The sequence below is a fragment of the Priapulus caudatus genome, unplaced genomic scaffold, assembly GCF_000485595.1.
Source record: "Priapulus caudatus unplaced genomic scaffold, Priapulus_caudatus-5.0.1 Scaffold13, whole genome shotgun sequence".
Lineage (NCBI taxonomy): Eukaryota > Metazoa > Priapulida > Priapulimorpha > Priapulimorphida > Priapulidae > Priapulus > Priapulus caudatus.
Window position 1 is genome coordinate 185,767 of NW_014577074.1, and position 14,923 is coordinate 200,689.

General features: G+C 46.0%; 1 protein-coding gene across 3 annotated transcripts in view; it reads left to right on the forward strand.

Moving 5' to 3' along the window:
* Positions 1 to 14,923, forward strand: part of LOC106808869 (oxidative stress-induced growth inhibitor 2-like) — a 45,116-nt gene extending 30,193 nt beyond the window's left edge. For all 3 annotated transcript variants that reach the window (XM_014811761.1, XM_014811770.1, XM_014811780.1), the window contains exons 3-6: positions 10,094 to 10,227; positions 10,970 to 11,161; positions 11,515 to 11,606; positions 13,036 to 14,923. In XM_014811761.1, the coding sequence (XP_014667247.1) occupies positions 10,094 to 10,227; positions 10,970 to 11,161; positions 11,515 to 11,606; positions 13,036 to 14,122 (1,505 nt within the window). In that variant the 3' untranslated portion in view covers positions 14,123 to 14,923. The remainder of the gene's footprint in view (positions 1 to 10,093; positions 10,228 to 10,969; positions 11,162 to 11,514; positions 11,607 to 13,035) is intronic.

A 14,923-nucleotide genomic window follows, 5' to 3' on the forward strand; every position in this document is an offset into this window, starting at 1 on the left:
GTGCGTTGGATGCGCGTGTGGCGACGTGGGTGCGTGAGCGGTTAGTGTGCGCGATGTGTGCATGAGCGGTCGTGTGCCGGACTAGTTCGAGCGTCAATCACGCAAGTCTTGCTCATTACTTATTTTTTGTTCTTTCACCACTGCTTCTTTTTTTTGGGGTGGGAGGGGGTGATGTTGTTTTGCCCCCTCCATATTTTCGGATTTGGAGCCCCCCCCCTACGACACACCTAGTGAGCACATACCTAGTTGCAGGGCGTTATATAATGACAAAATCAAATGTGTCATTAACCGCCTTGTGCTGTTATTATTATTATTGTTATTATTTGCATTATTAACCCAGGCTGCTAAGTTTGTGTGATGCAGGCGAGTATGCAGTCAAGACGCTGACCTGCATTACTACCATTTTAAATTTGGGATGGCGTCTACATGCAATTGGAGCTTTATAAGCACCAACAATATGGATTACTATTCGCATTAGTCCTGTATAATAGTAACCGACGTAGCATACGTAGGTGACTAGGTGTGTGTGCATGAAAAGGCACTGTTATTTCATCTAGCGGTTTACACTTATTGACAACAAACACGAATTGGTAGTTTCGTCATGTGTCCATGGTTGCAAGGAGCAAATAGGACAAATTTCACTGATTAACAAAAGCATATCAAACTAGTTTTTGTAAGAGACCATTGAAAACTATTAAACGCATACAAAAAATATTAATAGTTCTTTTCAACCTTTTAAATCGTTAGTTCAAATTAGCAGCAATGAAGCGTGGGAGACAGCTTGCCAAGTGCTTAGATTACTGCTGCAGCTTGGCTTAGCTATATTGATTGGTGATCAGATTGGTTCATCAGATTTGGTATTATATCTATTCCTTGAAACTGGTTGTGATTCCGCGCCAGTATCGTGATGCGAGATAAAGCGATAATTAGATGAATTTTTTTATAATAAATAATTTATATATATATATATATATATATAGTATATATATATATATATATTATTATATATATATATATATATATATATATATACACATAATTTATTTACTTTGATTTATAACCACAAGAGCCGCAGAGCGTCTGCGGCTCATCTGAGGTCTGTTGCAAGGGATTATAAACGTAAAATTTCAGTGCGTGCGAGTACCACATTTTGTTAGACGCAGATATTCAGAAACCAGTTGTGATACACATCATTGTTAGGACACGCCCAAACTATCGCAGATGGAGGGTAGGGGGAAGGGTGAGGGGGAGGGGTGGGGGAAGCGTCGGGGGGACGGGGGAGGCGGTGGGGGAGGGGGAAGGGGGAGGGTGGGGAGGGGGCTCTAATAGCAAGCAAAGCAGTTACACTCCTTTCTAACAGTTCAACAAATCCATCGTTTAACCACTCCTCTTGAGGGTCAAAAGGTTATCCGACACTTACTCCTTCGCATGTCAGCAGAAGGCATTTTCATGTCCTTTTCACATAAAGCCATAAAATGCTCAGGTCACCGGCTGAAACAAAAAAGTTGTTCAATTCGCTCCGTCACGACCATGTCGTCTCAAAAATTTCTAAAATCTGCCCTGTGCCATTGACTTTGACCTATTGACCTCCAATTTCGGCACAGTGATTGGCTTTTCCTACCATGGATGCTATACACCGACTCATCACGAGCCAGGTCGAGCTGTTTAGGTATTTGTGCGCAATTCTGCGATTCCTCCTTACCTTAAGTTAAGAGTGAATTTCCTTTCTTTTACACCTCTTGGACCTTTGACCTTGCACCCCCAGCTTCGACATCACTCACAACTCGTTTTTCGGATTACCCCCCCACTTCCGAATATTCGTGACCGTACGTCGCAGCGCGTTAAGATTTGTGCCACAAGCTGTTGACGCCGACGGACGGCACGGACGGACGACTTGGACGGACGCACGACGCACGGACGATCATGCGATTCTACAAGCTCATCTTGACTATGCAGATGAGCTAAAAACAGATAACGATATTTCTCGTCATTTTGGAAACCACGTAAAAACACCGTGCGTGCACGATGCTTAAATAGGCCAATCCTCTTACTCGCTTCTTTTTTGCTGTTTTAAGGTTTCGCAGCTATTGTCGATTAGTGCTGCAATTACCAAGCTGCATCATGCTGTGTCCACCATACATACACACGTCGCAAAAACATCTTTTCTTTGCTTTTCAGGCACAAACTCAAAATTAATCCAACTATTGTTATTAGAGCTTTTCATCATTCCTTGCCTCAACTCTGCATCGTATTCAGTAAGTAGGTATTACCGGGCCTGGTATATATGATGTTATTCTTTTTTTATAACTATATCAAATTGCTGAGTGTTGATCCAATAACCCCAGAAAAGTTTGCAACAAGTGTAATGGTTAGAATATATTGTGATAGCAGCCACTATTTTGCTGATTGTATTGTTGATAGTAAATACTTTTTCACTTTCACTGAAACCTAAATCATTTGTATTTGCAGCTTAATGCCCTTTCCGATACCCGTACTATTATTTTAATACCCCGCGCAACACTTCGAGACACTTCAATACGTAACGATGCCTTTAAAGACATGTAGAGATGCCTCAAGACACTAAACGATGTGGGAGATGCTTCGACGGTTGTTTAGATTACGTCAGACTCGTTACACCAAAGGAGATATGCCATCACACAACATACAGTCGAGGGCTTCGGAAGCGACCAGACACTGGCGCATATCATTTACGACTAGCTGCCAACTCCTGCCGGCCGCACCGATACGAAGTAACACAACGGATTCGACTATCGGCTTTAGTTTACGCCACCAAACCCACCAGAAACAGTATGTTAGTACTGATATACGAGTACAAAAACGCTCCCGCGGTACGCCTTGCACGAAGGAAACGTACGAGAATACGTGGGAAAAGAAGAAGAGGAGAGACAGAGAGCGAAGGAAGAGGCGACGGAAACGTCTGCCGACGCGCGCACTCACCGACTATGACGACACCCGTAGTCTGCGGCTTGCAGCCAAGGTCATTCTCGATCCTTTTTGTCGGCCTTCATGCTCGCTGGTTTTCGCTCGGCCTTAGCTTCTTCCTGCGTCGCCCGGCTCAGTGCGAGCTCCAGATCGGTACCTGTAAGTAACAACGCACCGCACATGTTGAGAATACCAACAGAAATAAAGGGCGCACGCCGCGCAGCAAACAGCCCCGGCTGGCCACGACGGCCCATCGCCTTCCCACGCTGCGCAATCCGATCGCAACATTGGGAAATTTGATCGGCATCGTTCCAATTAGGTAGCTACATCACATGGCACTTTAAACTGGGACCCCCGGTGTTCTGGCGGTCTAAAACAGGCTACCTACCGAGTTAGACCAGAAACCTATCGACATACGAAGTTTACACCGTATCGCGTGATATGTTGATACCGTATTCCTGGTGAGACTAATTCGTGGAGGGCCGTGTTAGGCATTAAATAAAACCAGAACAGGCTCTTACGATTCTGCAGTCTAGGATGAACTATAATTATGGCCTTATAAAATTAACTCTGCGTTGTCCGGGCATCAACAGAAAACCAGTTTATAGTCACTAACAATGCCATCAAGTCTAGAGAAAATCTGGGACCGGTGACTAAATATCGTCCATAATATTTTTTTTTTTTTCCAAAGCGTTCAAAGATTACTTCCTGACGAAGACATGGATGTGAACATACTTAAAGATACACGTGCAAATAAACGATGTGCACAACACTAAATGAACTTCATATATAATATTTTTCTTATTATCAACTTTGAAGGTGTGCTGTCAGTAGCGTTCTATCAAGGGCATGCTGGAACTCTCTGCGTGTGACTTATGGTAAAGTAGAAGTGTGATGCGGGAGATTCGTAAACGTATAAGCCAATACACGTGCACTTCCACTAATTAAAAAATCTCATTTTCCTGCACTACGTCATCGCAATGCTGTTTTATCAGGTCTCTGCTAGCTCTTGCTTACAAGTGCACGTCATAGTATGATTTCAACTGTGCTTCATTAATTAGTGGGATTCATGTGTGTGAGTATGCCAAGTACCATTTTAAAACACAGCTTACCAATTTTTGCAGCGTCATTTCTCCTGATACCTTTATTATGTATGATGCTAACGTTTTGCGCGCTAAATGTTTGATGTTTGAACTTAAATAAATGATGAGTCACTATGAGTGGGACTAAACTGAACACCTAATCTGACTTCAAAGGTACATACAGCTGCCACAACAAGGCTGATCGATGCAAACAATGACTCACGTTTACCGTGCCAGTCTATGTGACTTTATTGTCGGACTATGCCATTAAATTGCCTTACTCAGGCATGATGCTGGTGCCTTATCGCGCGTCCTTCCCTCGAATCAAGGACAAGCAATAAAACGGCCAATAAATTTACTGCTAGAAGACTTCCTCTTTCCATTTTGCAGATGTGCTACATTCATGAGATCAAGATACTCTATTGCACCTTTATGCCACATACGTAACTGGAGCTTGCCCAATCCAAGTAGAGATTCCATCATTCTCCTCATCCATAGCACAGCAAGTGCCAGATGCGTCCTCAGAGATTACACCTATCCCACCCCACCCGCGTAACACGCCCCTTCCGCACAAATGCACCGGGTTCTCGTGAGGCTGTTCGAGAAAAAAATACGCCTGAGCCGGCAAAACTTGAGTGGCGGAAACACCAACGAGTGAACCATGGCATGCCAAAAAAGTCCTCTTCATCGAACCAGTTTAGCTTAATTCGCCTGCGCCCGCACCGGAACCTGCTCGTTAGGGTTCGAGGACGACCTCGCCGCCATTGTTGAACACTGCGGAACGCTGCACAGCGAAATCACGTGAGCTCGACTGATCGCTCGCTCGAGCAGGGTTCCGCTGCCGACATTAAATACCACGCTTGTTATATTACCTGTGGCAGTGTTACTCGCAGCAAACGTTTCCATGCAAACCACCAGAAATAATGCACTCGTCTGCGATGATAATTAGCGCTATATTAGTAGAGCTGAGAGGTCTATGTCCCCCAGGGTACAGCCGGAACGTACCCTGGGTACGGTCCGGTATACAGGAACGTACCCTGGACTATCTAATATGCCCGGCAGCCGGACCGTACCTCGCCGGGACTCCATTAACGAGGTCTAGGGAGTCGCCTACGCCTACTCCCTAACCCTAACCCTAACCATATCAAATAGTTACAACTTACCAGGATACGTTCCGGTAGTACCTGGGGACACTAGACCCTATGAGCTTAGGTAAAGGTGGGATATGAAATGTAGACGGTACGAATCCAAGGCATCAAATGCCAAACCAAAACATACCAGGACAGTATATTATGCAAATACTACATAGGTAGGTTGCAGCAGCCAGTGCCTAGACTAGGAGATATTGGAATTGAACTCTTAAGTCATGAAATAGAATCCATAACAGGAGCATTATCTGGTGGACAAGCATAACAACAAAACCACAAAAACAGCAACAACAACAATCAATAACAACAGGTAGCAGCAGCAGCAACAATAACAACAGCAGTATCAGCAACAAACAAAACAAACAACAACAACAACAACAACAACAACAACAACAACACAACGGCCAGCAGCAGCAGCAGCAGGCACACGCCTCATTTATTAACAGATTCTATAATATTATGGATAACATACCTAGCAACCATCTGGGAGTGGCAGCTATTTCTGGCATTTTTTGAACACAGCTGCAGTATTTTGTACTCATAGATCAAGGAAAACTTCTTTTCTATCTCTTTTCTCTATTGTGACAATCTGTTCCTTGTCAACTGCCAGGCCATGCGGCTGTTAGGCTTACCAAAACTAGGATGGTAACTATGTACGGTTAACCTGCATACGGCACTATAAAGCAATAATCATCATGCTAGTAAATGCTTTACACCATATACGTGGATATATGCCGATCATTTTCTTTTTTTCAATCGATTTCGATAGTATAAGATTTGCAAGTATAATATCAGGAAAACATATATATATGATAATAAAGATATAGTAACATTGCTATTAAATAAATTCTATTAATAATAATTCTACGTTATTCTGCAGTATTCCACATTATTTTTGGCCAAACCTCAGGTGTTCCCTACATGATTATAATTTATATCCTTACGCAGGAGGGCTTTTTATAGCAGTCTCATCATTGGAGGGTTTTAGCATGATTTCAATCTAGCTGATTATATAGGGCAGATCAGGTGAAAAGTAATGTTTTCTACCTCTGCGTTATTCTCTGGCTATAGGGACACATAGACTATAATAAACAATATTTCTACTCAAAGCGTGATTGCGCACACAGATTTTAAGCCTGTATGCATACCATCAAGAGAACATAATAGAGATATATATCTCTAATGGAGACATAATAACTCTAATTATGTACTCTTGATACCATAGATTACGTGCTTCATTAGACTACTCTTCCTTACTCCATATGCACGACCTTTTTTTTTTACAAACTTTTCAAGTTAGCTTTCCATAGCCTGCCTAATACATAGGGAGTACACGGCTGAGTCTTTTCTAAGTATTTCCTGGCTATTAATCAACATAAACAATTCATTTTTATTGCTCATATCGTCAATATACTATTATTATATAATTTATCAGATCAGTCAATTAGCCGATGTTTTGTTAACTATAAAAAACTGCTGCTATGTTAACATATGTCACTCCAGCCATGCTACAGACTAAACACATACACATACTAGATATACGGAACTCACACACATGCCATGTTCCACACTAAATCTATTATACATACATTATCATCTATATTACTAATTTTTATCTCATGCATTTAGCGCGTATCCGGCACAGCACCTCCAATATTTAGTTACTGTACATTTCGTTCCTTTACCTGCCAGTAAAATCCATACCTCAGGTGTACATGATTACCTGTGAGGCGCTCGATGCACTGCAGAATGGTCATGTAAAACACCTACGTCTCTAATAATGACCCAAATAAAGATGCAGTTATCGTGAAGCCTCCAGCACGTACATATATGCGTTGTTAGCACGACGCACGAGCACACGCACGCACGCACGCACGCACCAATATTCACACACACACACGCACGGCGCCAGCAACACACACACACCGCACGCACGCACGCACGCACGCACGCACGCACAACACCACACACACACACGCCACGCACACACACACACACACACACACACACGCACACACACGTGATAATGCATATATTATATAGAAATGAATGTATGCAGATAACAAATAAATGGTAATCACGCACCATCTAAGAAACTAAGATGCATGCCAAATTACGCATTCATGAGCACACGCACGTAGTCAGAAATGGATGCGCGCACGCCACGCAAACCACACACACAACCATGAATTAAACAAACAGAGCCTGCTTATTGCACGCTCCCGAAAACTTACCGTCCAAATCATTCTCTCTTACAGCCACTGCAAACAGCAACGCGGAGCAATCAGTAAACCCAACGACTTTCCCTCGCCAAGATAATTTACCTCTTCGGCAAATACGTCCAATATTTTCGACTAGCGCGCGCGTCGCGCAGGCCGGCCCTGCCCAGGCGAGCCGGGCTTTCTGTCACCCACTCAAGTAACACCTATAATCTCAAAAAATCGCCAGTCACGCTTGCGGTATATCATGCACGTGCATGCGCGCCACCAGTAACTCCATAAATACAACCTGCACGCTGGTTTGCGGCGGCTCGTTGTCTGACAGGTATAGCTATTCTCGACTCGCCAGTGGGATCCTCACCGAGGTAAGAGCTCTTGCTACCTGCCCACGTCACGCATCGGACCACGGCTGAGCGAGTGGCGCCGACAAAAATTTGCCACACGGGAACTTGCGATCGGCACGTTTCTGAAAACGCTGACGGTTCGTATATATCTAACATCTATATTACATTATTATTGTATTGTTAGCATCGCTATATTTTGCAGCGAGGCAATGGTCCTCGTTGACTGCCGAGCTTCATATCTCAGATTAACTGCGAGCATTCTCTGGGGTTTCCATGCAAGCGTCGGCGGTGATGACGCAATCCAGCGGAAATGGGTCATACATACGCGCTCATGCACACACGCGCTCACGCACACACGTCGCACATACGCGCTCACGCACCCACGTCGCACACACGCGCTCACGCACACATGTCGCACACACGCGCTCATGCACACACGCGCTCACGCACACACGTCGCACATACGCGCTCACGCACCCACGTCGCACACACGCGCTCACGCACACATGTCGCACACACGCGCTCATGCACACACGCGCTCACGCACACACGTCGCACATACGCGCTCACGCACCCACGTCGCACACACGCGCTCACGCACACATGTCGCACACACGCGCTCGCGCACACACGCGCTCACGCACACACGTCGCACATACGCGCTCACGCACCCACGTCGCACACACGCGCTCACGCACACATGTCGCACACACGCGCTCACGCACACACGCCGCATACACGCGCTCACGCACACACATGCACACACGCTCAGCACACATGCGCTCACGCACACACGTCGCACACACGCGATCACGCACACACGCGCTCACGCACACACGTTGCGCACACACGATAAAAAAAATCGTGAGCCCCCTTAGGTCTTTGCCCCCCGCAAATCCAAAACTGCTTCCGGCGCGCCGCATCAGCATGCTGCGAGTCGTTCCGCTGAGCTGTACTGTATGCCATATCATAGCTAAAAATGTCTTGGTTATAAATTATAGTATCATCGGGAGTGAATAATAATAGATAATCTAGTCATTATTCACTCCTGCTAACATGATGTCTGCTACACTGAATTTAAGCTTATAGGAGGTGGTTTTTTGATAGATTTTCTGATAAAATGTGCATCCTGTGACTCACGAAATACGATATTTAAGTTTTGATGTAGCAGCTTAGATGTGCGTACACTATCTCCCAGTAAATATAAGCATGTGTACTAAGACAAGTACATACATACACATACACGAAGTACAAGTGCATACTGTCCCACGGTAGCCTAATAATTAAAATGAACATATATGACTGCATAATGTGTATTTATAGCGCCATCATGTTTTATGTCATGGGTGGGTGTAGGTTTATAGCAGCTATATAGCTGCCGTTGCCGTTTGCTCGGAGACATGGGGATAGGTAGCTAAAGTCCAGTCTGACGCCATCGCTGTCTGTTGCCTTTTGTGCTGTGTCTCAGTTTAATTATCTGATTTCTTTCCAGGTGCTCTAGGCAGATCTGGTAATGGCCTGGGAAGTTTAGCTTCATGTGTCACATTGCCTGCGTGTGCTTGTTTCCCACCCACATTTCGTGTACAGTTTTTTCCCGTTGCCACAATCCCAGCCAGACAAGCAGAAAGTTGTTTTTAACGATCATATCAGATATTTGGCCAAATATCAAAAACAAGCAACCATGTTGTTTTTTGGCAGTAGCCATTTTGAATTTTTCACCTGTAAATACTGGCAGTGTTCCCTCAACAAGACCATGACCCTGAACTAAAAAGTGACTACAAGTGGTGTATATACATGCATATATACATATCACCAGGGGTTAATAATGAAAAAAATATTGACAAATAATATCAACCAATATATATGCCAAATAATATCAAGTTTATCATTATCAACCCCTGATATCATTGTGTGGTGTACAGTGAAGTGAGCGAATGATCCCTTAAACTCACTCAGTCTACCTATACTAAAAGCATTCAACATTTCAGCAGTCAATAAGGGACGACTTTTACAAATTCTTTCTATTTTGATTTGTTTACTCATATAACCACTAATATTTTCTGTGGCAGCTTTAGAATTCATACTTCAGCAATCCATCCAAATATTATTGATCATGTGCAATTTTTTCCACGTGGAACATGGTGGAATCATAACGGATATGCAATACTGAAAAGACGTTTTTCATTGATATCAACGAGTAAGTTACAAGATAGTGATAGCATAGCGAATAGTTAATTTTCAGGGTTATGTATGGAATACAGTTTTAAACAGCTATAGATGGTATCATTATTGTCTCGTCTGATGGCACGTTGCCATATGGCCACGTTCGCGGCTGAGCGTGCTCTGTCTCTCTGCAGGTAATGGACCGGCAGGGATCAGTCTGTCGTACCAGCTCGCAGGAAACCGGCCGTATTTCAAGGGGCGGTCGCATCACGACGACATTCTCAACCTGAAGCTGCAGGAGAAGCTGAAGGTGTCGCTGGTGGATCAGGTACGTGGTGGCGGCGGCGGCTGCGGCGGTGGTGATGTACTTGGCGGCGGCAGAGGCAGTGGCAGCGGTGTCCTGGCATGGCGCCAGCCGACCGCGCCCCCGGCCACTGCTGGCTGGCATGCCAGGAATATCGGGCCGGGATCTGGCATCGCTCCACTGCGTGCGTAATCTTTTTGCGCGTCTCTGCCACGACTAGACTGGCGCTTTTAGAATGTTTCTGTTCTCTGCCTATGTTAAATTAGGAAAGTCTGCATCTGTGTGTGATTGTAGGTGTGTGTCTGGCTGTCTGCGTGTGTCTGCGTGTGTCTGTGTGTGTGTGCGTGCGTGCGTGCGTGCGTGCGTGCGTGCGTGTGTGCATGCGTGAGTGAATGTGTGTGTGTGTGTGTGTGTGTGAATGTGTGTGTATGTCTTTGTGTGTGTACCTGTGAGTGGCAACCTTTAACAATGGAGAGAATGGCCTTGACCGCATGACTAATTTAAACGCCTTCACTAAACTACCTTCCTTGTATTCATGCAAGAGGGCAAGCCTAAGAAAAATCACCATAGTCTTCCAGGGAAGATATCCATCATTTAAGGCCTAGTTTGTTGGCCCCACTGAGAAACGTTTTGTTTCAGCACTGACCCACGTGCATAATAATTACATTAAAATGAATATAAACGGTTGTGTAAACAAGTGTTTTCGAATGTGCCCTTACCTTCTATCATGCTGATGAAAACTGTCTGAATGTGCTGCCCCCTGTAGGACATCGAGTATCTCAGCGAAGGACTAGAGGGTCGCTCCAGCAATCCCGTGGCGCTCCTCTTCGACACGCTCGCGCGACCTATGGCTGACCTTGGGCAGGACCATGAAACGCATCTAAGCTGGAAGTATGAGAGCAGCGAAGCCATACCACACGTTGTCCTCGGGAGAGGACCGCCAGGAGGAGCGTGGCAGGTGAGCAGCGATTGAACATGACCACGTTTAAGAAAGTCTCGAACCACCCAGCATCAAAAAAGTGTTGTTTCTTTTTCAAAAATGAATGATTTGCGATCAGTGATGAACACCTGTGTGTTTACATCTGAGAATGAGTGGTACTCATTTACGCCCTTGATTGAATTCTCGATGTGTGTATGTGAATTTCAGCTATGTGTAGCTGTATTCCAGCAAGGTGCATCTGTTAATAAATATAAAACGACTTGCAGCATTAATGGCTACACTGCTGAATAGCAGCCGATGTCTGCTTCATTGATTTTAACATGTACTATTGAAGCCTGGTTGTAATATTGTTTCCGTGGGGACGTTTGCAGATGATGAAAGGAGAGATGCTGACGTTAAGCCTGGGTAGCTGGATGGAGCTACCCGACTGCAGCTTCAAACAGTTCCTACATAAACTACACGTGTGAGTATACTGCACTGCTTCATGTCTCAGCCCTGCAGGTTTCGTGATGCTGAAATATTTTCGCTAGTTGCAAAAAGAGCTTTGCTGAACTGGTTATTACCGGTTATTTTCTCAGTGCCTGTTTACTTTGCTAGGATTAGTCACTTGAGTGATTCCATCTGAAGTCTTTCATACTCCTGGAAAAGTTCCAAATATTTGGAATGATTTCCAGGGCATGAAATCCAGGTCCAGAGGGCTGGTAACAAGTTTTTTACCAGCCCTCACAAATAAAAAATAAAATAAAGATGAGGCAGTTTCACTGACCATTGCTTGTCCGAAAAATTTTGTAGTGTGCGGCATTGCATAGTAGCTGTTGAACAGACTATAATACAGATCGTGAATGATGACCGAAGTGTTTTGTCAATGTCATGTTTCATGCTTGCATTCTCGATTTCATATGTGTAAAATTTTGATAAATTATGGCATGATATCCTTCAGGTAAAACCGTAATGTAGGCTAGTATTTGCTCGTTAATGCTATAAATGAAAATGTAGGTACTTCCTAACACAGCTGAAACCACCGGCTCGGAGGGCCGGTGTTTTGCCTATGTTACTGGCCCTCCAAATAATTTGCCAGCATGTGCCAGTGGGCCGGTGCTAATTTCGCGCCCTGGATTTCTAACCTTATACACACTGATACACATTCGTCTTGTATGCTAGCTTTATTTAAACTAGTTATCATTATCATTTGAACTTTATACTTCTTGGAAATTTTTTTCGAATCTTTGAAGTGATTTCGCAATAAATGCACACTGAATTACTGATACACATCAGTCTTGTTTGCTAGCAATATTTTGAACTAGTTATCATGAGGACTGCACCACCGCGTTATGCAAATAAGACCAATGATTATTAGGGTGACAGTGCAGACGTACTATTGAGTCAGAAACATCTCCCCATATTTATCTGTCCATCAGGGAAAAAAAAAAAAATTTATTTTTCGGGGGCTAGTTTTCAAGCTCGCGTGCACGAAAATAGCACTCTGAAATTTGGTTTGCATTGAACTCTATGCAAATTTACGGGGGCTGTTTTTGGCATTTCCGGGGCTCTTTTTGGCATTTCGGGGGCTAAATCGCCCCGAGCCCCCGTGTATTTTTTTCACTGCTGTCCATCCCTATTGTAATATGACTATCACATTACCAGATATGCAGAGTTTGTGACCGAGTATAATTTAAGTGTACTAACTTAATAATAGGGATCCCATGTAGCTGCGGTAGATAGAGTAGCCTTTGTCACCTGTATTTCGTAGCAGTGGCAAGTACAACATGCCAAGTTCTTGCGATCGCCACTGTATTGTAGCAGAAACGTCTGCAGCATGCAATTATCAGTGCATTATGCAGTGTCTTTCCTGTAGCGGGCTAATTTCTTACGATCGCAACTGTCTCTCGCAGCGCCAACAGCAGCGGCCGGCCACGCTCCGGGACGATGACGGGCATGCCGCCACCAGGGGTCGTGCCGAGCGTGAATCGCGCTTCGGTCGCCGACGTCGCCAGCTACTACCAGCACTACGTTCGCGCAAACAAGCTCGAGCCGTTCTTCCGCGACGCGTGCACGGTCACGTCCGTCCGCAGGCTGCCCGCGAGGGGGCACCACGTGTATGACTGCGAGAGCGGCGAGCTGGAGACAGACGGCTGCTGGGAGGAGGAGAAAGGAGAGGACGAGGAGGACGAGGAGGAGGAGGGGGAGGAGCCGTTGTGGGAGGTGCGCGGCTTCGAGGACCGTGGCAGCGGCGCTGTGATGCCCTTCTGCTACCACGCCGCGAACGTGGTGCTCGCGACGGGCACGTTCGACCGGCAAAACCGGCTCGCCGTCGACGGCGAGTCGTGCGCGATCGTGCACCACTCGGTCGCCGAGCTCGGCGCGCTGCTCGCGAGCGGTGACCTCGCGCGCGACCCCAACCCCGTGCTGATCGTCGGCGCGGGGCTGAGCGCGGCCGACGCGGTGCTGGCGGCGCTGGAGCGCGGCGTGCGCGTGCTGCACGCGTTCCGGCGCGACGCGCGCGACCGCGAACTCGTGTTCGCGCGCCTGCCGACGGCGCTCTACCCGGAGTACCACCGCGTGCACGCGATGATGCGCGGCGACGAGGCGGCGGCGGCCGGCGGCGGCTACCGCGCGTTCGCGCGCCACCGCGTGCACAGCATCCGCGACGACGGCCGCGTCGTTCTCGCGAGCGTTGACGGCGAGATGTTCACGACGGTGCGCACGTCGCGCGTCGTCGTGCTCGTCGGCTCGGCGCCCGACCTCGCGTTCATGCCCTCCGGGGGGCGCCACCTCGGCGTGCACGCCGACCAGCCGATCGACGGCAAGCGCAACCGCTTTGATGCCGACTGCGTGACGTACGAGAGCGCGAAAGAGCGCGGCCTGTTCGCGATGGGCGCGCTCGTCGGCGACACGTTCGTCAGGTTCATCGTAGGGGGCGCTCTCGGCATCGCGGCGACGCTCGCGCGCCGGCGAAAGCTTCTCGCCGCGGAGCGGTAGCATTTAACCGATCTCTTGTTTTAGAGAGACTACCGTCGTGCGCTTGGCGATTGTGTATACGGTTTTTCGTATTTCGGCTTTTGCACGTGTGCGTCGTGTTTCTAATTGACTGTGATAGTGGGTTTGTCGTCACCACGTAGTGCAGCTGCGGGTTAGGTGCGAAATAATATATCTAAAAAGTGCATAAATGTAAACGAAACGCAAACAGGGTGTGAGAGATGTCGTAATGCGGTTGTTTTAAATAACCGAGTTCGATCGTGTCAAAAACTGCGTAAATCCTTGAGTTGTAGTCGAGCTTGCAGAAATTTTAATTCATATCAGTTATTGTTAGTTTGCAGACATATCTCGTTGGTTAACGCACAACAGTCCCAAAGGGGCTGGACATATCATCGAGATATTATATAGGGATACAACCGTTATCAGTGTCCCTCCCTTCTGTTGATGTTTATTTCTTGATTTAAGAAAATACCTTTAAATGGTGAACTAATGTAAAGAACCAATGACCAGTTATGTTGGTTGGCCAGAGGTGTAGATATATAGATACTGAATGCACTTGCACTCATAAATTGTTTTTCTAGCACAAATTATTTTATTATGTATTGTGCTAATACTGTAAAATTATGAGTTGGATGAGCAGGGACTAAAAATAGTGAAAATGCATATTGAAACATCAGGGAAGTCTCGAGTTAGTTGTGTCAGACAGGGTCTGAAGGCATGAAGCATACTGTGAGGAAAGGGGGAAATTGTTTCGTAAATCTGTTCGTATTTTTATAAAACATATTTTATATAGGTTCAAATTTG